Source organism: Chenopodium album, chromosome 17, assembly GCF_948465745.1.
Source record: "Chenopodium album chromosome 17, dcCheAlbu1.1, whole genome shotgun sequence".
In the NCBI taxonomy this organism is placed as follows: domain Eukaryota; kingdom Viridiplantae; phylum Streptophyta; class Magnoliopsida; order Caryophyllales; family Amaranthaceae; genus Chenopodium; species Chenopodium album.
The window spans coordinates 39,146,565-39,169,666 of record NC_137850.1 but is presented as its reverse complement, the minus strand read 5'-3'; the positions used below and the strand labels follow the sequence as shown (position 1 = coordinate 39,169,666).

The window sequence follows — 23,102 nt, the reverse complement described above, 5'->3', positions numbered from 1 at the left end:
ACCCCCAACCTTGCAGTGATGCCTTGCTTCCATCTTCTTGATAGTTTCCCAGGGCAGTTTGACTTATTTTAAAGAAAATCAACTTGTTCCTTGCCTCCCAAATACCTTCAATGCCAGCTAAAAACATATGAAAGCTCTCTTCCAGCCCCCTTCCCTTGGCACTCAGAGTGTTATGCCAATTTTGCACCCAGCTAGAGATAGGAATATGTTGTTGGTAGCTGACATTTATACCAAGAATGCACCCTTTCCACACATGACTAGCAAAAATGCAGTCCCTAAACAGGTGTTCTAGCGTTTCAAGATGATTTTTGTCCATGTTATCCTCATTGAAACAAAGCTTACAGAAGTGATCATTGCCAAGACCCCTTTTCTTTCTTTCAAACCCCACTGGAAGAACATTCTTGAAGATTTTCCATAATAGAATTTTCTGTCTTGGTGTACCTGGGTAATCCCAAAATTTTTCCCAACTCACTCTCTTAGTTGGATGTTGATTGTCAAAAGAAGGGTGTTTAAGTTGAAAGAGAAATTTGTAACCACTCCTAACAGTGTACTCACCCTTACTCTCCCCATTCCAAACAAGCAAATCATCATAACCCTTACTCATGATTGGGATTTTTTCAATCCTTTCAGCAGTTTGTTGATCAAATAACTGCTTACATTCATCCATTTTCCAACCCCCACTTTCATTGATAAGAGAGACAACACAAACATTAGTGTTAACAGGCTCACCATTCCAACTAGGCACACACCCATTGACCCAAGGATGGTGAATTCTAGCAGAGCACCCATCCCCTATAGACCATGAGCAACCTTGTTTAATGAGCTGTAAACCCCATCTTATCCCATTCCACCCCCAAGAGCCTTGCTTATGCTTATCCCAGGCACTGTCGAAGACATTCCCTTTGTTAATACTATATTTTGCGCTGAAGACCTTACTTAACAAAGACTCAGGCCTCATAATGATCTTCCAGCCTTGCTTTGCAAGCAGCGCTTGGTTAAAAAATGTAGCATCAAGAATACCAAGGCCCCCCTCTTTTTTTGGTGCAGTCAAATGCTTCCAATTTTTCCAATAAACACCTCTGCAATCCTTATTTCCCAACCACCAGAATTTAGCCACCATTTTATTAATTCGTCTGAGAATGCTCATGGGGCACTTAAAGACTGAAAGCACATAAGTACCTAAACTGGAAAGGACCGACTTAATTAGTGTTAATCTTCCAGCGGCAGAAAGGAAAAGAGAGTTTCAGGCATTTAGCCTTTGCTTCACCCTGTCAACCATAAAACTGAAGATCTCCTTTTTTGATGATCCAAAATCAGCCAGAATGCCCAAATAAATACCAAAATTAGTGCTTACATTAATGCCTAGAATTTCACTAAACTTGTAACATCCTCCTCCTTTGAGTTCGGGCTAGCCAGTAGAATGGACTTAGTATCATTGATAATCTGACCCGAGGCCTTACAATATATATCCAGGACTTCCTTGAGAGCAACAACATTGCTCTCCTTCCCTTTGAGGAAAAAAACCGAGTCATCGGCAAAAAATAAGTGACTAATATTAGGGGCTCTATGAGAAACTTTCAACCCACCAATATTTCCAAGCCTTTCTTCTCCTCTAATTAGGCCAGATAAAGCTTCCATACACAAAATAAAGAGGTAGGGTGAGAGTGGATCACCCTGCCTAAGTCCACATCGAGGCTTGAAGTGCTCCCGAGTGCTGCCATTTATAATCACCGAGAAAGACACCGTAGAAACACAGCTCATAATGGTTTTAATCATCAAAACAGGGAAGCCAAATTTGCTCAACACCTTCTCCAAAAAATCCCACTTAACTCTATCATACGCTTTACTCATGTCTGTCTTAATAGCAATCTTGCCCACCACCCCCTTCTTAGTTTTCCTTAAGTTCTCCAAGAGTTCGTGGGCTAGCAAAATATTATCCGAGATGACCCTCCCGGGAACAAAGGCATTTTGAAAAGGACCAACTAAATCATTAATGACCTTCCTGAGTCTATTAGTGATACACTTTGAGATGATCTTGTAAATAACATTACATAGTCCAATTGGCCTTAATCTATTAGTTATAATTTTGTATTGATTTCATTATATTTGAGTTTTTATCACTCATTTGATAATATAAATGGTCATAGTATAAATTCCATTTTGTTTTTGTAGTAGTATTGCGGCATATGGTGGCGATGAAAGTGGATGCAGATTCTGCTGGTATTGTTAGAGGACCAACTCAACCAAAAATTTAGACTGATGGTTGAGGCCCGGGAATATGTTTTATACTTTATCACGCCCCTTCACACGAGAGCCCATTAAGGCTAGAAGTGTGGATGCAGCATAGGCCCTTCTCATACTCAGCGCTAATATTCCACTTGAAAGTGGGGGATGGATGAAATTCGAACCCGTAACATTTATGTCACGCTGGCTCTGATACCATGTTAGAGGACCAACTCAATTAAAAGCTTAAGCTTATAGTTGAGGCTCAAGAACATGTTTTATACTCTATCAAGTACTAAATGTACTCAAAATTCTAATTGTGTGTCACCATGTATTTGTGGCTACAGTGATACTGCCTCCAAGAAGTGTTGTAAGCCCTATGACAGTCTATGTGATCCTACAAATATGTATAGCTGTTGTGATGGACTTACTTGCACTCAAGTTAGGCCTGAAGTTTTCAAATGCAAGGAAAAGTGCGTGGACGAACCATGTGATCCTTGCGAGGATCACTCCGGTCATGAGTGTTATCATGGTTTATTCGAGTGTTGCCCTGACAGTGGCCTACAATGCGTTCAAGTTTCTACGGATGTTTACCAATGCCAGGTCCCTAAATGACCTGTCTATCGACTCTAGCTACTACACATGCTCGCGACTTATGGGCATACGGCTGTAGAGCTATCTATATTCTACTCGTGTATGTAGCTTTCGTTACACATTCTGTTTTCCTTATGCTCGTGGTTTGTAATCGACTTTTTCTTTGCCTTGTTTTATTTATGTTGATGTGTGCCATACTATCTACGGCTTGGAGCCTTGGATTGTGATCGATTGTCAACTCTTAATAATATCATGTATGAAATTTTCATCCATTATGTTTTCATTTGCAATTGTTAACTTTACCTTTTCATTTCTTTCTTTTCTCGGCATCTTTTTTAACATTTCAATTCCTCGTTTAAGTTCTTTCACAAGTTTTAATTTTTGACATTATTATTACCATAGTTTATTGTTAACAATCCCAATTGTGTGTCACAATTTAATTCACTTTGACTAATGTTTGTGATTTATACATAATATTTAATATATTCATGTGGGTACTTTGTTGGAATCGTCTCGATGAATAGTTATTCAATATTCCATTGTTATAATTTTACTTATTGATAATTAAAGATAATATCAATCAAAGTTTTACACTAGCATATATACGTGCATAAGGATAATGTTTCATTTATTTAAACACGGAATGAGTACTCATAATCTCAAAAATTTATCTCATATTCTTAAAATGTTCTCATATTCTTAAAATGTTCTCATATTCACTCAATACCTAAGAAAGCCCAATGAAAAAGATCTAGTAAGGCTACAAGGAATTGGTGAACATCGATGATTTCTAAGCATGTTAGGTTAGTTCTATTGATTGCATGTATTGGCGGTGAAAATTTTGTCCACTTCGATTAAAAAATATGTTTTCTAGAAGACTAGATAAACCTACATTTATCTTGGAAGTTGTGACATCGTATGATCTTTGGATCTGACATGCTTTTTTTGGGACACTGGATAAGTCGTAATGATGATATTTATGTTCTTGATGTTTTTTAAGGTCGTGCACCACATATTAACTATGTTGTGAATGACCGCACCAATACAATATGGGGTATTATCTTACTAATGGTATGACATTCATTCCTACAATATCACTACCACAAATTGACAAAGAAGACCTTTTTGCCAAAGTACAAGAAGCTAGGCAAATGGATGTTGAGCATGATTTTGGAGTACTACAAGCTCGTTTACGATAATACAGTACAGAATCCAGTACTTGCTTATGATGCAACAATGTTAGGAAAAATAATGATAACGTGTATCATTATACACAATATGATCATTAAGGATGAAAGAAATACATATAAACGTATTACGATCCAAATAAATCAAGCTACACTTGCGTCTCTAAGTAATGGCAATAATGAAGAGTGTTCTCAATTCTAAAATAGTAACAACCAAATTGCAAGTTTGGCAAATTACATGTCTAGTAGAGCAAAGGTCTGAAAATAGACTTAGTTAAACATTTATGGCTCAAATTCAGTGTTAATAGTATGCAAATAATATGTGTTAATGGATGTGTAATGGTAACCTTAAATTATTATTTTGTAGTTAATCAAGGTTGTTATCATTCAAACACTTTGTCATTTGTTAGAATTTTATTATTATCGATCATTATGGAATTTTGTAAAGTTATAATAATTATTTATTTCTTAATTAACACTACTTTTTTTTTACGGCAATTAACGACTACTTAGTTACTAGTTAAATCTCAAATTGCATTATGTTTAATTATAAGTCATTTTAACTACATGATTTAATTTTAATCATTTAAAAAAGTGTAAAGACTTAAGTTAAAACAAGGACAAAATTGAAATATAATTTTTTTTTCAAAAAAAATAATATTCTGCATTTAGGTAAAATTGTCCCTGCAATTAGTACCCCCTATATTTATACGTTTTTCGTCCATCTGATTTAAGTTAGTATTATTGTTTTTGTAAAATATATTATAATAGTAACTATTGTTTTTTTAAAACATACAAAGGCCTCGTTCACTTCACCTTATTTTTGTTGAATTGAAATTAATTTTACTGAATTGAAATTATTTTAGCTGAACTTAAATTATTTTTACTGAATTGAAATTAATTTTACTGAACTGAAATTATTTTTGCTGAACTAAAATTATTTTTACTGAATCTCTATTATATTTCTTTTTTACATTTATTGAATTTTACTGAACTGAAATTATTTTTACGGAACTGAAATTATTTTTGCTGAACTGAACTTATTTTTACTGAATATTATTTTTTTTAATGTAAAGTGAATAGGACCGAAGTATTAATAATTATTCTTTTTTTAAAACATATTAATACCATTGTGCAAGTAACTGTTTGTTCCGGGACCAGGCACCAGGACCAGGAGTCCAGGAATGCTAGTCTGCTTGGCAGTTTCTTTTGTATCCGTGAAAGCCACTGATCTTAGTTTAGCAGATCAGAATACATCTTCATGCAAATGTGTTAGAAAAGTGAACCTCGTAGTAAACAAAAAAACATAGGATTAACATGCATATAAAAGAAATAGTGCTTATTTTTAAGTGTTAGATATAAAGATTACACTTTTGGTGGCTTCAGACATTGGAATACAATAGCTAAAAACCATCATTTACAACTCCAATATCCTTTCAGCTAATTGCGAGTCACCTAAATGCATCAGGATGCACATTCGACTCTTCACAGGATGCCTCCTCCAACATTTCCATAAATCCTTTGTGAGAAGTATCATTTGAGACAGGGAAATTTAGACCATTTGTTGATGCAGCTTCAAACCTCGTCCACAGCTCCTTCTTCAAAGTGTTTTCACCTGGACGCTTGCCTCTGTAAATTGTGCTTTCAGACCCCTTCCACAAAGGAGTGCTTTCTACTGTTACAAAGTTGCTCCTTGTGTTCCCTGCAATCGATACATCTTAATCTCAGATGGTGTCTATAACAAGTTTAGTTTAAAGAGACAAGTAACAGTATCAAATTATGGTAAATAACATACCTTTTAAGCAAAAATTCTTGTTTTCTTCATCTTGATCATGAGCATTAGTTCTGCTTTCCTTGGGATCAAGACATAATTTCTGATTGAAAGTAGTAGCTACTTCTTGCAAGCTAGCATGATCCTTTGGTTGTTTTTTATCAAGTGGTTCCAACAATTTACAACATTTAGGTGGTGACGTTATCCATGCTGGTGAAGCATCTAGTGCTCTATTTCCATATGTTGACTTACAGGAGGGTTTTATTCCAATAAGCTCAAGGTACCTATTTCCCAACTTCTCTTGAGCTTCATCGCTGGAGCTCTCAGAATCTGTTGACTCGAATATTTTTTGGTTTCCAGTTGGAAATGGTGTTGATTTATGGGATTTCGCAATTTTTCTGTAGGTCAGCTCATGACCAGGCTCAACATAAGCTCTTACAGGTGGGTTTTTGAGGCAGGGGGTAATCAAACTTGTAGACAAGTCACCAACCGGAATTTCCTGAGCAGACACAATTCTCATATCTAAAATGCTCTCTAAATTTTCAGAAACAACTTCGATCTTTTCCTTTTTAGATTTTTCATTATCACAAGGTGAGGAAAAAATGGCAGCAGTTACACTCGAGGAGATCCCTTCACAAACGGTTAGCTTGGTTGAAGCATGAGCTTTGGAAGTTGTTGATTTTGGCCTCAGGAGAGGAGTAAGGAAAAAAAGTTGTTTACCTCTCTCTTCTACACAGCCAGTAGCACGCCAAGATACAAGTGGGGAAGGAGAGACCAATGATTCAAACTTAGCTGCCTCCGGAGTACCAACTTCATGCACATCACCTTGATCATCCACAACAGGACCTTCAACACGAGTCTCACAAAATTGAATCTCAGATTCAGAGTGAGGGACATCAATTGCCTTTTGAAGCCTAGGAACCCACGGCTAAATATAGTGAACAGGAAAGATACAATTAGTCATATATAATTGGTGAAGCAAGCAGGCTAACTTGGCAGAGGATTTGAGGGCTGACCTTAAGAGAGGAATGGATTTCAGACAGCACTGTTGTGAAGGATTTAATTTCTGTAATTTTCTCATTGTCAGTTGTATCTACTTTGACTGCTTGGACAACAATTTCATCGATCTGCAATTAAGTAAAATATGCCTAAATCTTGCTTTTAACATCACAAGGGTTCAAATTCCAGCAAATTACACAAGAAAGTCCACAGGCAAATTACATAAGAAATGATGGATGAATATGGTCCACAGACAAATTACACAGATATCGCACGAGTACAGCCCATATAACATTCCAAGCATAGAAATTCATCATTTACCGAAGTGGTAGGTAAAGTTGCAAGGAAGTTCACAAGGGAAAAAGCATCATTTGTTGTCCATATGAAAGAATATCCATCCCTCCATTTTCCTCCTTTCCTTTCCCTCCATTTCCATTAATCGAAACAAAGTGAACAAGCGTGCTCTAAAATTGAAAACATGCAAATGGAAGCCGGTCAAATAACACAGACAAAGCTCAATTGTGCAAAATTTATCCCCCCTAGCTCCCTGTGTGCACTGACAGCTCTTCATTTCCTCATCTACATATTTCTCAATATTTTTCACCATCACAATGCCATCAATTTATATGAAGATACCATCAGAGCTGCATAATAGATTCTCATCCTCTCAAACTGGACTAGTTGATTTTACAATCCCCAATCAAATAACCAGTGATGCAATAAACTCAATACTGCAGTCTTAAGTGATGAATTTGATCAGTATAGTTATTAGCTTCCTAGCCTATAAATTCAACATAGATTGTATGAGCATTCTGTAACACATGCAAATATTTGATAATAGTAATTCATTATAGCAATATCCTATTTAACATTAACATGTTCCATTACCGGGTCTAAGCTCAACTAACTGAAATCTCACAAAGGACCCTCGTTGCAAATTTGATCTAGATTCATTCCCCTAACTTACAGACTCGAACACAAAAACAAGCAGCTCTTAAGGTAAACTCAATACATGTACTACTCTGTATAACACAATTGCTGATGAAACCCTTACTTTGACTCCAAAATATAATCATCACTTGCATATGCATCAGATAAGCTAAACTAGTAAACCAATACATTACAATACAGTAGAAACTTGTAGAGAGTTTCAACTAGCACACAAAGAAACCCTAACCTGCACCAGAGTTGATCAAAAATACAAAATCATTCTGATTTATAGGAGTAAATCTTACATTCAGACACCACAAAAGGAGGACAACTTTACATGCCTAAATCGGTTGTTTCCAATAATTTCAGCGAATCAATATGATAAGTGCCTACAGAACTATGAAAACATTGACATGCCCCTTATCTTCACTGAAAACTGATCAAAAATGCCAAAGCATTTCTCGATTCTAAGAATAAATCTTCCCATCCAGGCACCATAAGAGCAGGAAAACTATACACCCTACCATCTAATTCTCAAATCTTTCGATCAGAACATAACGATACATGCCTACAGAACTGCAGAAACAATCACCTTAACAATCTAATCTCTTGATTGTACCTCCCCAACAACATAACAAAAGCAATAAAAAGCTCTAAATTGCAGTTACAATTTCCAGGCACTCAATGTTAACCCAAGTCTTGCTCAACAAAACAAGTATCAAATATTGGACAATAAGCAGGTGTTAGCTCCAATTCAACCGCTAAATGAAATTCAATAATTACACATTTTCCTACGCTTGTCTTTGTAAAATTGAAAATTAGTACTATCACTGAACAAATAATCGATACAAAATAATGTAATCCGAAACATTATCATCATACATTTCCAAAAATTGAATGTTAAGGTATAATAATCCAAAAATCAAACCTCAAAGCAAGAAACCATGCTGTTCAATCTGAAAACTTAGGGTTTTTGACATTGTTTACAAATATCAAACAATCTGTAAATTTACAAATAAAATTGATTAGATTACCTGACGAAGAAGAGAAGAAATATCGGAATGAACTAAGAGAAGACGATCAAGAGGGTCGGCAATGTTTGATTGTTGATTTTGGGAACGAGGAGGAAGTTCATCCGCCATTTTCAACTTCGTTTGCTTTTTTGAGGATTTAATGGATTTGATGCCGCCATTAGAGACATCTCGCAGAGGTTTCCTCCTTGCTGATTTTAATTTGCTGCCGCCGTCGGTTTTTGTCATCGTATTGCCGCTATTTTCCGATTGGATTGTTGTAACAGTGTTTGTCGGAGTTCAGGTGGAAGAAGAAAGGCGGGCTTCTTTTCTTTTTCAAAATTTATTTTAACAATATTTTTTGAAATTTTATTTGAACGAGACGCACGCATGCAATATAAAGTAATACCAGGTTAGAACCCGTGCGATGCACGATTTATATAAAACCTATTTTTAATCTGTACATTTTAATAATAAATTGCTATTATACATGAATATAAATAAGAATTACGTACATTTTGTAATTTAAAATATTTTATTTTCATCAAAATTATGATATAGTATCTGTTCGACGTTGTTTAATTCATAGTTCAATATAGGAGGTCATTTATTAATGTGCTATTTAAAATTGTTTCAATTTCCTACAATAAATTGATAGATATTAGTTGTAAGGTAGAATCTTCTAATATTTAAATTTCAAAAATGTTAAATCAGATAGCTCTACAAAAAAAAAATGATATCATCATTGCATTTAGGCGAGAAATATTTTATTAAAAGAGCGACATGTGGGCAGTAGTGACGTCAGCATCTTCTGTTTTAGTAATAGTTTATAGATATATAAGCTCGATTTTTTTTTCCACAATATTATCTCCTTAATTATAATTAAAAAATATTGGTGGGTTTAAAAATTGTTAATAAAATGTAAGAAAAGAATATGTTATTTAAAAAAAATATGATGATGATGTTATGTAGGCTAAATATAAAATTTGACTTTCCTAAAAAAAAATTTGTCAAAGTGGTTAGACTTTGGGGATAAGAGTTCATACAAACAAGATGAAGTTTTTTTTAAGGATGGTAGTTCTTTTTTTTTCCTAAAAAAAAAAAAGCTAAAAGGGGTATTTTGGGAAAGTGAAATTTATCATTCAAAACCCCCTTTCACTTTATATTTAGGATAAGAAAGAGAAAATACAAGTTTATCACGAGGATTAAAGTGTAATTTTTGAAGTAAATTTGATAAAACCGCTACTTGAGATAGCGATTTTGCCTTAAAATCGCTAATAAACCGCTACTTGAAGTGATGGTTTTAAGGCAAATGAAGTAGCAGGCTTACTTCATGATAAACGAAATTTGTTTATCACGGAGATTAAATATGTAATACCCCGTATTTTTATACGTATTTTATTTAAAATAAGCATTTTGTGAAGTATTTAAATGAATTAAAATGTTTTATTTATAGTATTTTAATTATTTATTTTAATAAGTTTAGAAATATTTTATAAAAGGAAAAGTTTATTTAATTAATTATTTTATTTAAGTTGGGTTTAATTTAAGAAAGTTTTATTTTAGTAAAGTTTTATTAGGAAAGAGATTAAAAGATTAAAAAGGGAAAGTTTAGGAAGAAGGGTTTCTAGAGAAGGGGTATAAATATTCAACACTTGCACTACAAGAAAATAACCTTTTCGTAGCGATTATTTTAACCTTTAGTATCGATTGTAATTGCAACAAAAAGTTTTCCCAACGAATAGTCATTCGATACAATATCCCCCGTTGCCTTAGCCTTTAGTAGTGGTTTTCAATATCGCTGGGGTTGGCCTCAATAATCGATACGAAAAACTACATCCAATCGTGGTGATTATTGTAGCGATTACAATCGCTATAAATGTTGAACTCATTTTCTTCAAAAAAAAAAAAAAGCATGCATATGATCTTTACAAGATTCGAACATGCAACCTCAAACTATTATATTAAATATTTCACCAATAAGTTATGACATATTTTTTGTATTCTTTGTCAAACAATATTTATATATCTAGTGTAGAAAAAGCTTTTCATATCGATTTTTGGGATTTAGTGGCGATTGTAAATGATACGATTTCTCAAAATTATATAAATGTGTAAATATAGTGTGGATATATATTATTATGTTTTTCGTAACGATTATATAAGGAAAAACCATGGCGATTGTAAAATGATACGACTTCCTTAATTATTTCACAAACATACTTGCCTATTGTAGCGAATGTACAATCGCTACAAAATAATCGCTACGAAAAGACATTTTTCTTGTAGTGTTGGGGCAAATCAAACTTTGCCCAGAGTGAAGAAAACCCAAGGTAAACTTTCTCTCCCTTCTCCTTTATTTTCCTTTTCTTTTTCCTTCTTTTTCCCCTTCCCCTTTTTCGGCCTCACCACCACTGGCCACCACCGCACCACCAGTGGGCCGCCGGCCACCGCCAGCAGTAGCAGCGACGCCACTAACAGCACGGCGGCAGCCGGCTGTGGTGCGGTGGTTGTTGCCCGGTTTTCCGAAATAAAAAAAAAATAAAAAAAAAATATTCTCTTGTTTTAAAATTTGATTTAATCTGATCTAATTATTAAATATGAGTTTTGTGATTAATATTATGATGTTTGATTACAAGTAGTATGTAATTTAATTTTCAGATTTTAATTCTAATTAAAAAGCCCCAATTTTGAAACCCTAGATTCATAAATTATTAATTATTTAAGGATTATGATTTAGGGTGGTTTAAACCTTTGATGTAAGTGTTTTAAAGCCTAATTACAGCAAGTTTTCATTAAAATATAATGCTGGAATTTTTGGTAGTGCATTAAAAATCAAGTTTCTTTAAGGAATTTTAATTACCCATTAATTGGGATTAAAGTATGATGTTTTAAATATAATTTTAGCTTATTTTAATTAAATTATGAGGGGTTTAATAATAGTATATATTGCTGGAAATTTGTGTAGAGAGGATTTTAATACTCTTCTATGATTTTAAATTGTAGGAGACTTCGAAGTGAATGATTTCTATTAGTCGTGGCGATATTAAGATCGTATTTAAGGTACGTACACGTACTTAGCATAATTTTTATGATGTAGTAGCATGCTAAATGTGTTTAATTGATTGCAAGTAGTATCATGCTAGATTTGGAGTGGAAATTATGATTTGGTTGTTATTGGTGATTGAATTGTGAAGCATGATTTATTTGTGATGGATTAATGGTTGGAAAATAATAGTTTGGAATGTTGAATATGAACCACACTTTTATTTATGGCATGATAGAAAGCATGTTTAATTAAACTAAATGTTTAATTTGGTTTGGAATATTAAAAGAGAATTTTATTATGGTTCATATAATTTTTATTGATGCTTTAAGCATGAGAAAGGAGCTAAGTAAGTGTCTATGTACACGAGGAATAAATTGTATGTTGGTGCCTTAGTGCACTTAAGGTGTTTTTAACACCGAGGGATAGGATTTTTGGCGCATTAAGCGTTTAAGGTGTCTTTGGCACCGAGGTAGATTGCAAAAGGGTTCAACATTAAATATTACGTGGTCACTAATTATTCAAGAGTTAAATTAAAGTGTTTAATTGTTTGAATAATCATGATGTTTAACGTTGTTATGATTTGAGAGTCATCAACAAGTTTAATAAATGGTAAAGAACGTAAAGTGAAAGAGATTACGCACCAAAACTCTTGGAATGTATATACCTTGAGTATGAACATATGGGGGGAGTTATGCGACTTTATATTTGACCATAACTTCTGCTAGAATACAGGACGCTGTACATTTCTTTTATTATTATGCGCAGGAATTCCGCCATTTACGAGTGGTTCTTTTATACTGGCACGGTTAGCTCCCGTGTTAGTACCCCTTTATTGGGGCAGGTTAGGTGTAACACCCCAATAATTCTCCCTTTTTCAAACCACTTACTTTAAATAAAATAGTGGAGAACCATTGACATGTTACCGCCACGTGTTAAAACGTTAAGGCTTTATCAAAGTATCGCAGCGGAAAAAACAAACTTAAGTATTTAAAATAACACAATTTAGAAAACGAATAAGTCAAAGCTTACAAATTGGAACCATATAAGGCCCTTATTTAAAACCAAACCAATATTAAAAATCCAAAACATAAATGAAATTGCAAAGCATAAATAATTTCAAAGAACGAATACACTCAATCACACCATCCCTTGACAATGCGATTGTCAAATCCCGAACTGCACATCATCAAGCTAACCTGTGCAATACTGCTCCCCAATAATACAAGTGTAATAATTGGATCATCACAGGGTCATTGAAAGGCGAAGGCCATGACCAAAAGAAAACACACACAAAAGCACGCAATCAGCAAAGCTGAGTACATACAAGCTACAACGTACCAAACCTAGCATGCTCAATTAATTAAAGTAAATAAACATACAATGTGAATTCAATAATCAAGACTCCACACTTAAACAATTCAATTGACTCAACATACTACTAACCAATTCCAAACACTTGACTCATCATATTCAATTTAATAAATTTAATTTAGTTTGGAGTAAGCAATAGACCAGGTTGTCCAATCCAGGTCCCAAATGACCATTTGAAATAAAAGTTTAGCGCGATGCAAGAATGGGCGCGACTTCATTCTCACAAAGTTAGTCTAGGATAATCAACATTACTAGCTCAATTAAATAATGTAGTTCAAAACTACATAACACATTGTACTCTGAAAATAACCTTTATCAACTCAACCTCGAATAATAATACAAACCTTTACTCAACTCTTTATCCCGTAAGTGTGCCATGCTCATTGTTCTATACCTAGCCTTGGACATGGGTAATTCGAATAAAACCAACAAGTATAAAAACTTGAATACTCCCAATAACTAGAAAACACCTTGAACCAGACCACATACGGGTCAATTCCCACTGTAGGGGACCATAGAAAAATAAATAATAAAGATTGTACCTCATTCTTAACTCATGATCATTATCTCATTACCAACATGCCAAGGACTAAGGTCTATAACGCCGAGCCTCAAACCCATAACAAAATAAATAATTCTCAACCTTTTGATCTCACACATTGATCAAATAACCATTCACAAATTAATTTATAATATCTCAATATTGGCACATGTTCCCAAATAACATAACAATTCGATTCATAATGTCTCAACTCTTAAAACACATACTAATAACCCAAATATAATCATATCTCAACCCAAAAATAATACTCTGCATTAATAATCCTAAAACCTCAATAACAATACTCCCTATAGCAATAACATTAAAAAAAACCCAGAAATATAACACAATCATTCAATATAACAATAGTAGCAAGACAATTAAATCAGATCATATCATAAAATTATATACGTCAATCATATATACATACACTCAAGCATATGAATATCCAATTATACAATAATAATATAAGGTAATAATTATACAAACAATTAATCCAATAATTCAACATGTTTGCATCCATAATTCCATACAAACATAATCAATTCACCAAAACATGTCTCATAAACATAAGCACATGAATTAATTAAATGTATAACCAAACAATTTTCATCCAAGTGTTCTCTCACTACACCAAAAACTAGATTAGAGATCGCAAAATATAGAACGGTTAACAAAGATAGGCGTTCTCTGCAACAATATAGAACGTATATTTGGAAAAGGCTTTCTATGAGTTAATGAATATAGAACGGCTCTTATAGCTGACCGTTCTTTATTAGTTTTTAGCAAAAATAATAAATTATTATTAACTTATGTTATGAGTTAATGAATATAGAACGGCTCTTATAGCTGACCGTTCTTTATTAGTTTTTAGCAAAAATAATAAATTATTATTAACTTATGTTAAACAATATACAACGGTGCACTTGACAACTGTTTTGTGTATATTTCATTTATTTTTCTATTATTTTATGATTATTTTTTTAGAAGGATTAGAACTTTACCCTTAAATTTAATCAACGACCACTGAAATTCTTCTTATTCGCTAATATCAATTTTACATCTTTGATTTCCAATCAAATTTTCATTTTATTTTTTTTTCACTCCGAAAATGAAATGCAATTATCGTCTTCTCAAATCCATCAAGCCTGCTACCTCCGCGTTGACGCGCCCAACAGTGCACCGCCTCGCCAACACTACACCTCCGCACCCACCACCATGACTACACCTACGCGTTCGTCACCGCGCCACCACTGCAATATCGAGGTAGGCTTTTGAATTTTCTTCTCCTTCTACTGTACCAATTTGATTAGAAAATTGTAGATTTATTTGAAGTATTTATTGAGTTGAATTGTAATAATGAATTAATGATAAATCAATCACAACATTCATCAAGTTACATTAATTTTATTATGTTTTTAGGTGGATTAAAGTTCTAATTTTAGGAAAATAATTCAATCGGCTTTTGTGAATGCAAAATTGCAGTAATTACAATCAAATTACACTTAAAATTTCAAAAAATTTAATTTATTTCGTACAAAATTGATATGACCTAGGTCAAATTTAAAGCCCTTGTTTGATTCATTTCTCGAATTTTCCGAGGCCAAACAAAAATGGCTATTACTGGACGGCTAGTTGTTTGTTGTCACAATTGAAATGAGTTCGTCCGATCCTTATCAATGTTGATGTAATGATGATATTAGCAATTTCTTAAACCATACTAGAACTTGATTTGATTATAGAGTAATTGGTGTTGCTAGAATTCGGAATATAATTAAATCTAATTTGACTGCATTTGCAGTTAATTTAAGTTCTTGATTGTAATTTTCGATTGGTAATTTTGTAGGTTAGGTTAATTGATACTGGTATTGGAATGACAAAAGAGGAGCTTGTTGATTGTTTGGGTACTATTGCACAGAGTGGCACTTTTATGTTTTTTAAAGCATTGAAGGTACTCGAAACCTTTTTTTGTGATATAGTTGTATGTTTTGAATTAAAGTAATCTGTGCATGAAATAATTAATAATTTACTGTACTTTTCATAAGCTTTATATCCTAAAGTTTTCTGTTTATGTGCAGGAAAATCAAGACCTTGGTGCTGACAATGGTTTAATTGGACAATTTGGTGTTGGATTTTATTCTGACTTTCTGGTTGCAGACAGGGTACTGAGATCATGCAAACTTTATTTTGTTGTTACTTTGATTATGGAGTTAGTGAACGAGACAAATTTTTAAACTAGAATTTGCTCCTCCCATCAGGTTGTTGTGTCTACAAAGAGCCCAAGGTCTGACAAGCAGTATATCTGGGAAGCAGCAGCTGACAGTAGCTCATATGTAATCAGGGAAGAAACTGACCCTGAAAAGATCCTGAAGTGTGGAACAGAAATCACGCTGTACCTAAGGGTATTTATGTTTTTACTTGCTGATTCCATATGTTGTTATGTACAATAATTTCTACTGGAGGTTAAAATGATATTCATGTTTGTGGTGACTTTGATGTGTGTGCTGTGTTCATTAGTTTCTATGATTTCTGCAATCTGTATATTGGCTAGATAAATCATTTTTTTCTTTTTGAGAACAAAAGTGGTGATATTATTAATCGAAGAGAATTATGTTATATCTAACTTGGTTTTACTTGATTTTGGCGGGTATCTAGAACTATGAGTTAATATTTTGTCCCATGTAATTTTGGTGTAAAAATAGCTCAAAAATATGTGAAAGAATTAATTGAGTGGAGAACTATGTCAGATTTGTGGAGATGAAATAAAATCTGATGGACATAGTGAACCATTTGTTGCTTGTAAAGTTACAATGAGTGTGCATTCCTACTGTGTTGAGCTTGCTACGAGCATGAATGAGGCAAAGTGAATCAAAGGTAGCTAATTTTGCCTTTTCAATGGTTGTGTTTCATAATTCATTTTACTAGATATGATTTCTGGTATTGTCTTTTTGTTATGTTATTGCGAATTTTAGTATCATGCTCTTTAATTTTGTATGAATGTGTAATTCATTCTCTAAGTGATTTCTCCCTTGGGTTTTTGCATTTTTTCCACATTGTCTTTCATATAACTGTGCTTTTGCTTTTAAATTACAGAACATAGAATTTTGTAGTAGAACTTTATTTTATGTTGGAATTATTTTTATTCAAATAAATGTTCACTTATATCTTATGTTTGTTTTGTAAATTTACAACGATCAAAGAAAGGGGGAATGCCGAGAAGAGAAGAAATAAGAACGATTGATTGTAAATATTTTTTGTTTAATTTGTACCTCTTGTTATGTTTTATCTTCATGCTATATTTATTGTAATTTTTTATTTTTATTTTTAGTATATTCAATTTTTACGGGTTATTGGCTTGCCAAGTCAGGGGGCGAGGATTAGCAGGAACAAGCTGCAAATGCAGCAATGTGGCGCTCTATTTGGAGTGTTCGTGGCCCTCCCAAGCTACAACATTTTCTTTGGAGTGCGGTTAAAGGGAACTTGGCTGTAAAAGATAGATTGGCTTACAGACATATCACACACGATGCTTCCTGTCAGGTGTGTGGGGTGGAAAGGGAGACTATTTTTCATGCTCTGTTGGAGTGCAATGCTGTAAGTCATATTTGGGCGGTTAGTGAGTATAAGGACAGCTTGGTGGGTGCTCCTAACTCTTCTTTCTCTGAGTTTTGGGTTTGGTTAAACAGTAAGTTTTATAGGAGATGCTGTAAGGACATTTGCTACTCTAATGTGGGCTGGTTGGAGGTGTCGAAACTTAGCAATTTTTGAGAATGAGCATCCTAGCTTTGTGATGGTTGTTGTTGGGTTTCTCAGGATGGTTTTTGACTATAATTCTTACGCCCAGAAGGTTTTTATAGCTGCTGCTGGGGTTACTACTGCTCTCAGGTCTGATGGATGGAAATGCCCTCCCATGGGCTGCATCAAGGTTAATACAGATTCCTATATTCCTGCTGGGGGTAAGGCTAGCTTAGGGGTGGTGTTTAGGGACGTTATAGGTGCTGTCTTTGCTGCTGCTACGCGAAAAGCTCACACAAAGGTGCCATAACATGCTGAAGCTCTTGCCATCATATGTGACCTGCAACTTGCTAGGAGTTTAGGATACTCTCGACTTTGGGTGGAATCGGATGCTATAAATATGGTTCAAGCTGCGCAATTTGATGATGGTGGTTTGGCGCCTATCTACATTATCTTTGATGATATTAGGAATGATAGTTTGCCCTTTGACATATGTACGTTTTCTCATGTTAAGCGTAATTTCAATATGGTAGGCCACCTAGTGTCGAGTTGGGATACCGGAAACAATGTTGAGTATGTACGTTTGGGTTCCTTTCCTCAAAGCTTAAGTACTTTGGCGGAAATGGATCTTCATTAATAAAATGGGCTGCTATTGTGTTTAAAAAAAAAAAAAAAAATTTATCTTAAATTTCAAATTTAATACTACTGTAATTCGTTTTTAAATTTGTTTCCTAATTATTATAGCAAGAAATTAAAATACGGTATTTCTGTATAATACCATATTTTAGTTTTTTATTTTTTATTTTTAAAATGAGGATTAGAGAACTGTTATCTAACTTGACCGTTCTCTTTAGTAATGCTATATAGAACGGTCAAGTAGACTAACCGTTCTTTATTCCTTCTTTATTTTCTGGTTTTAGTTAAGGAATAAAGAACTGTTGTGTGTGATGACCGTTCTCTATAGTTGAGTTAATAGAACGCCTCCATGAACCGTTCTATATACTTTATACATCGCTTAGCAGAAGAACGGTCCTGAGGCGTTCTATAAAGCCTATTTTAACCGTTCTATAAAGCCTTTTTTGTAGTAGTGTCTAATCATGAAATTAAGTTCTTTCCTTTTGGTACCTAAACATGATACTACTTATAACGAAGTAGACATGTACGTACTTCATACAAACAATCCTTTTGAGCCACTTTTAATCACTTAAAATTCTCCTAGGGAATAATCACTTCCTAGAAAACAACCAACAATTAATATTACTATCCCAAGTAATTTCCAACAATATAATATGATGAAAAACTTATTAAAATAAATAAAACATATTTATATGCTTAATTAACTTTAAACATAATTAATTTTATTAATCAAAATCAAGGATAAAATTTTAAGCATAAAAAACTTCGTTAAAAATGAAAAACTGCCCGAAAATCATATTTAGAGGCAGAATTTGGCCACAATAGGGTGGTACTCACTACCATAGGTAGTGAGTCTTTCTTAAAACATCATTTCTACATGGAAAACACTACTTTTTTGTCAAAATCGGATGAGTTCAGAACCTAACCGGGATTAAAACGGGATTAATATTAACGAACCGAAATCTAAACATTAAAACACGAATTTACGTGTTCAAAATAATCTGGAAACTAATTAGTAATATAATCACCAAAATTTCAAAACATCATTACTATAAAAGCCCTAAATCAATTGTTCATAAAAACCCTAAAATCATGATTTTCAATAAATTGAAACCCTAGGTTTATAATTCATAAAATATGAAATTTATAACATAAATATAATCTGAAATTTATAATCTTTATACCATTAAAATATAATTTAATACTAAAAATATAATCTTTATACTAAAATCAAAACCCAAAACAATTAAAATAACATTAAGCAAAATAATGAAACAAAGGAGGATGAAAATAAGACTAACCTTTTTGTGTGGGAAATTTTGGGGATTTATGGGGTATTTATAGGAGAGAGAGTGGTGTAGGGTTAGTTTTAAGATTGGGCCTCATAAAATTAATGGGCCAATTAAGAAAAGAAAGTGGGTTTGGTTTGTTTGCTGGATATAAATTAGTGAAGAAAGGTTCATAAAAAGTTCTTTGTAATAAAATCGTTCATCAAACCCAAAAATAATTTGAAACTTTTGAAATTAAATCCGAAAAAAATACAAATAAATATTATGAATAAAATATAATTTCATTAATAATATATTTAAAAATACGGGGGATTACATTAGGGGGGAAACCCGTTCGATGCGTAATCAAAACTAAATAAATTATTTAGTTACTTAGTTGAGAAGTTTTGTTGAATGTTGTATGCTTGAAAAACAGGTGCAACAAGGTAAGTTGTGTGTTAATAGGTAAATGCATGTTAGTGCGTTTAATTACGCTTATGTACTCAGCTTTGCTGTTTATGTGTTTGTGTGTTTGTTGGCCTTGTCTTTACCTTGGCCCTATGATGACCCATTTTTAATGGAGAGTAGTGGAAACAAGTAGAGAGAAGCTTTTCAGGTGATGAACATATTCATGATGGGCATGAGTGAAGAGCGAATCATGCTAGTTTCCTTAAGTATATGATTTGTTATTGCTTCTATTTATCTTATCTTATGATATTTCTATTGCGAGACTAACGTAAAGGTTTCAAATTGAATTGGTTTGTTAAGGGCCTACAATGGTTCCAAGTTGTAGATTTGACTTTGTTTTACTTTGGTTTGACTTTATTTTCGCGAGTTGACTTGTTTTAAAATATTTTAAAGGAGAGTCTTCCGCTGTGTGTCTTTGATAGTAGCCTTAGTCGTTTTCACGGTGGCGGTAATATCTTAGATATTCTATTTAAAGTTTTAAACAGGGCAAAACAGGTATTTTAAAAGAAAGGAATTTTTAGGGTGTTACAAAATAGAACAGCCTCAAGAAGAAAAACCCTTAATATTGAGAAAAATCAAGTTTATAACCAAAATTTAAGTTGTTTTATCTAGGTCTATATTTGTCATTTTTCAATTAAAAAGTGTGGGTACTTTTGTCATTTTCTAGTAAACATTTGACATCCATTATTATTTGTAATTGACCACAGTTAACCATCATAACTGACAACACCATACCATCTTCCTTCTTCAATCCACAACTTAAAAACCCATTATTTTTATCTCCTTTCTGAAGACCTACCACGAGTTTCAATGGTAGAAAATGGAAATATCATAACTTTAGAGGGTGTTTGTTTAGAGGGATAAAAGAGGGGGGATAAGATAAAAGAGGAGGGATTTAAAAAGTCTTTTGTTTATTTAGAAGGATGGGGATTATGAGGGGGTTTAAAATGGGGATAAAAAATGGAGTTATCCCTCTAAATTAATAACTAAAGATGGTGGTATAAGGGATGGGGATTAAATTTAAGGAGTAAAAGACATTTCTACCCTTAATGAATGAAAAAGAAGAAGAGAGTGAAAAAGGATAGTAAGAGCACTCTCACTCATGGGCATTTTTTTTGCCCATGAGGAGATTTTAATGAAAATAATGAAATTTTGACTTCCCACTCATGAGCATTAGAAAAAATGTCCATGGGGAAATCCTTAAATGCCCATAGCAATGGCAAAAATTAATTGTTACAGTAGTGTGGGCCATGGTACCAAATCAGCAAAAAAAATAAAAGAAAAAAAATAAATAATGTGATGATAGTAATACTTTAGGAGAGAGAAAAAATAGGAGAGAGAGTGGTGTGGGTTTTTTCTTAGCCCATGAATGTGTGAGAAGTTGTAGAAAAAAAATGCCCATAAGAAAAAGTGGAAAAGAGGAGTGAGAAAGTGGGTAGAGAGATAATGACATTTTTTTTATTTGCCCATGAATGAGAGTGGTCTAAGAGCACTCTCATTCATGGGCAAATAAATGTCCATGAGGAGAATTTAATGGTAAAAATGCTAAAAATGTTATCCCACTCATGAGCAAAAAAAAAATGCCCATGAGGAGATTACCAAATGCCCATAGGAATGGCAAAAATAAATTGCTACAGTACCTATGGGCCCATGAGTGTTTGTGAGAGAAAATATAGGAGAGATGGTGGTGTGGTTTTTTTTTTTTTTGTTTAGCCCATGAGTGTGGGAAGAGTTCTTAAATAAAATGCCCATAAGAAAAAATGGAAAAGAGGAGTGAGAAAGTTAGTAGAGAGAGAGTGGCATTTTTATTTTTTGCCCATGAGTGAGAGTAGTCTAAGGGTAATTGTGTATTTTTATTAGTTATTCCAATCTAATCCCAACCCAATCCAAACAATGGAATACACTATTTTTATCCTTATCCCATCTATTAATTTCACCTTCTTATCCCACTTAATCCCATCCCTCCTACCAAACACCCCGTCAATGGTAGAGGTATATCATAGCTCAATTTTAAGCTTTCAATGGAGAAATCAATGGAGGAGAGAAAGCTCAATCACTTACCCTTTAGGTTCACCATGCCCTAAATTAAAAGACTCCCTTTTTTTTTTAATGTTTTTGTTTAATTTGACAGCGAAACCGCCATTAATGTCATGTCGATGTTGGTGATAATGTCGGTGTCGGTGTCAGTGTTGTGGTTGGTTTACAAAAAGAAGATGAAGATGGTGATTAAATTTCGGTTGTGGATTGAGGGAGGATGGAGATGAAAGAGGAAGATGGTGATGGTGGTTTTTGGTTTGATTTGAAGGCGAGAAGTAATGATTTGAAGAAGAATTGCCATTGTTGAGTTTCTCAATTTTTTTCCTCTTCACTGTTCTAAAAGCAAAAAGGACGTTGCTTACTAAAGGAACACTGAACCATGTGGACCTACATCTATTTACTTAGCTTTATGAAAGTTTATTATATTTAGGACCTGTTCTATCAACTTTTCAGTTCAGTTTAGTTCAATTCCTAATTTCCTTCTCTCATAAACAATTCAGTTTAGTTTAGCTCACTTCAGTAAAATTAGAACAGGCCCTTAATTCTCCTTCTCTTGGGATATCTTTGGTTTGTTTATCTAGGAGACTAATGGGGGTTTCCTCCTTAATATCAACTTTACTTGCACTAGTAGATTTTAGCTTGGTTATTTATTTTTAATTGTGATTATTACGAAACGGATAGATTATTATATACGAGTATTGTCTGAATTTATCTAAACTTATATTGGTTCTCCATATTATTTTGTTTTAACTTATATTTTCTGAATTTAATTAAAATAATATAGAAATGTCTTATTTTATCTGCACGTGATTTATCTAAAATTATTTTGTTTACAAATGTATTTTCTCAAATTAATTTGTATGTACTTATGTCTGAAGTTCTGAACTTATATTCGTACAATGAAATAAGTTAAAATAAAATGAAGCAAATTAACATGCCTTAAATTAGGTCTTCTTATCAAAAAAAAAAAAAAAAAAAAAAAAAAAGGAGGAGGACATGTTAGGCTCAACTCTCTTCACCTTAAAACCACAATATTAATACAATAAAAATGATTTAAATTCAATAAAATTACCCCTAAAATTAAATCCAACAAAGATAAGTTAAATTTTGTAAAAAGACAGTTATTCGTAATTTCAACTTAATCAGGTATAGATTAATTGTTGAATTATATGTGAGATGCGCAATGAGATGTGATTAGCTTTTTATTTGATGTGTGAATAATTATTGTTGAAGTTAGTAAACATGCTTAGTATATAATCATATTATTGTGCACAAAAAGTTTTTGA

At 33.3% G+C, this 23,102-nt stretch overlaps 2 protein-coding genes across 2 annotated transcripts; one reads left to right on the top strand and one right to left on the bottom strand.

Moving 5' to 3' along the window:
- Positions 1-5,435: 5,435 nt before the first annotated feature.
- LOC145589656 (uncharacterized) lies at positions 5,436-8,995 on the bottom strand. The gene is made up of 4 exons (XM_081646322.1): positions 8,739-8,995; positions 6,792-6,902; positions 5,800-6,703; positions 5,436-5,706 (listed from the first exon to the last, which is right to left on the bottom strand). The coding sequence occupies exons 1-4, from the start codon at positions 8,961-8,963 to the stop codon at positions 5,456-5,458; spliced, it is 1,491 nt and encodes a 496-aa protein (XP_081502448.1). The 5' UTR covers positions 8,964-8,995; the 3' UTR covers positions 5,436-5,455.
- A 5,699-nt stretch (positions 8,996-14,694) lies between these two features.
- Positions 14,695-18,051, top strand: LOC145589661 (heat shock protein 90-5, chloroplastic-like). The gene is made up of 5 exons (XM_081646329.1): positions 14,695-14,941; positions 15,522-15,626; positions 15,754-15,837; positions 15,934-16,077; positions 17,004-18,051. The coding sequence occupies exons 1-5, from the start codon at positions 14,792-14,794 to the stop codon at positions 17,163-17,165; spliced, it is 645 nt and encodes a 214-aa protein (XP_081502455.1). The 5' UTR covers positions 14,695-14,791; the 3' UTR covers positions 17,166-18,051.
- Positions 18,052-23,102: the final 5,051 nt, after the last annotated feature.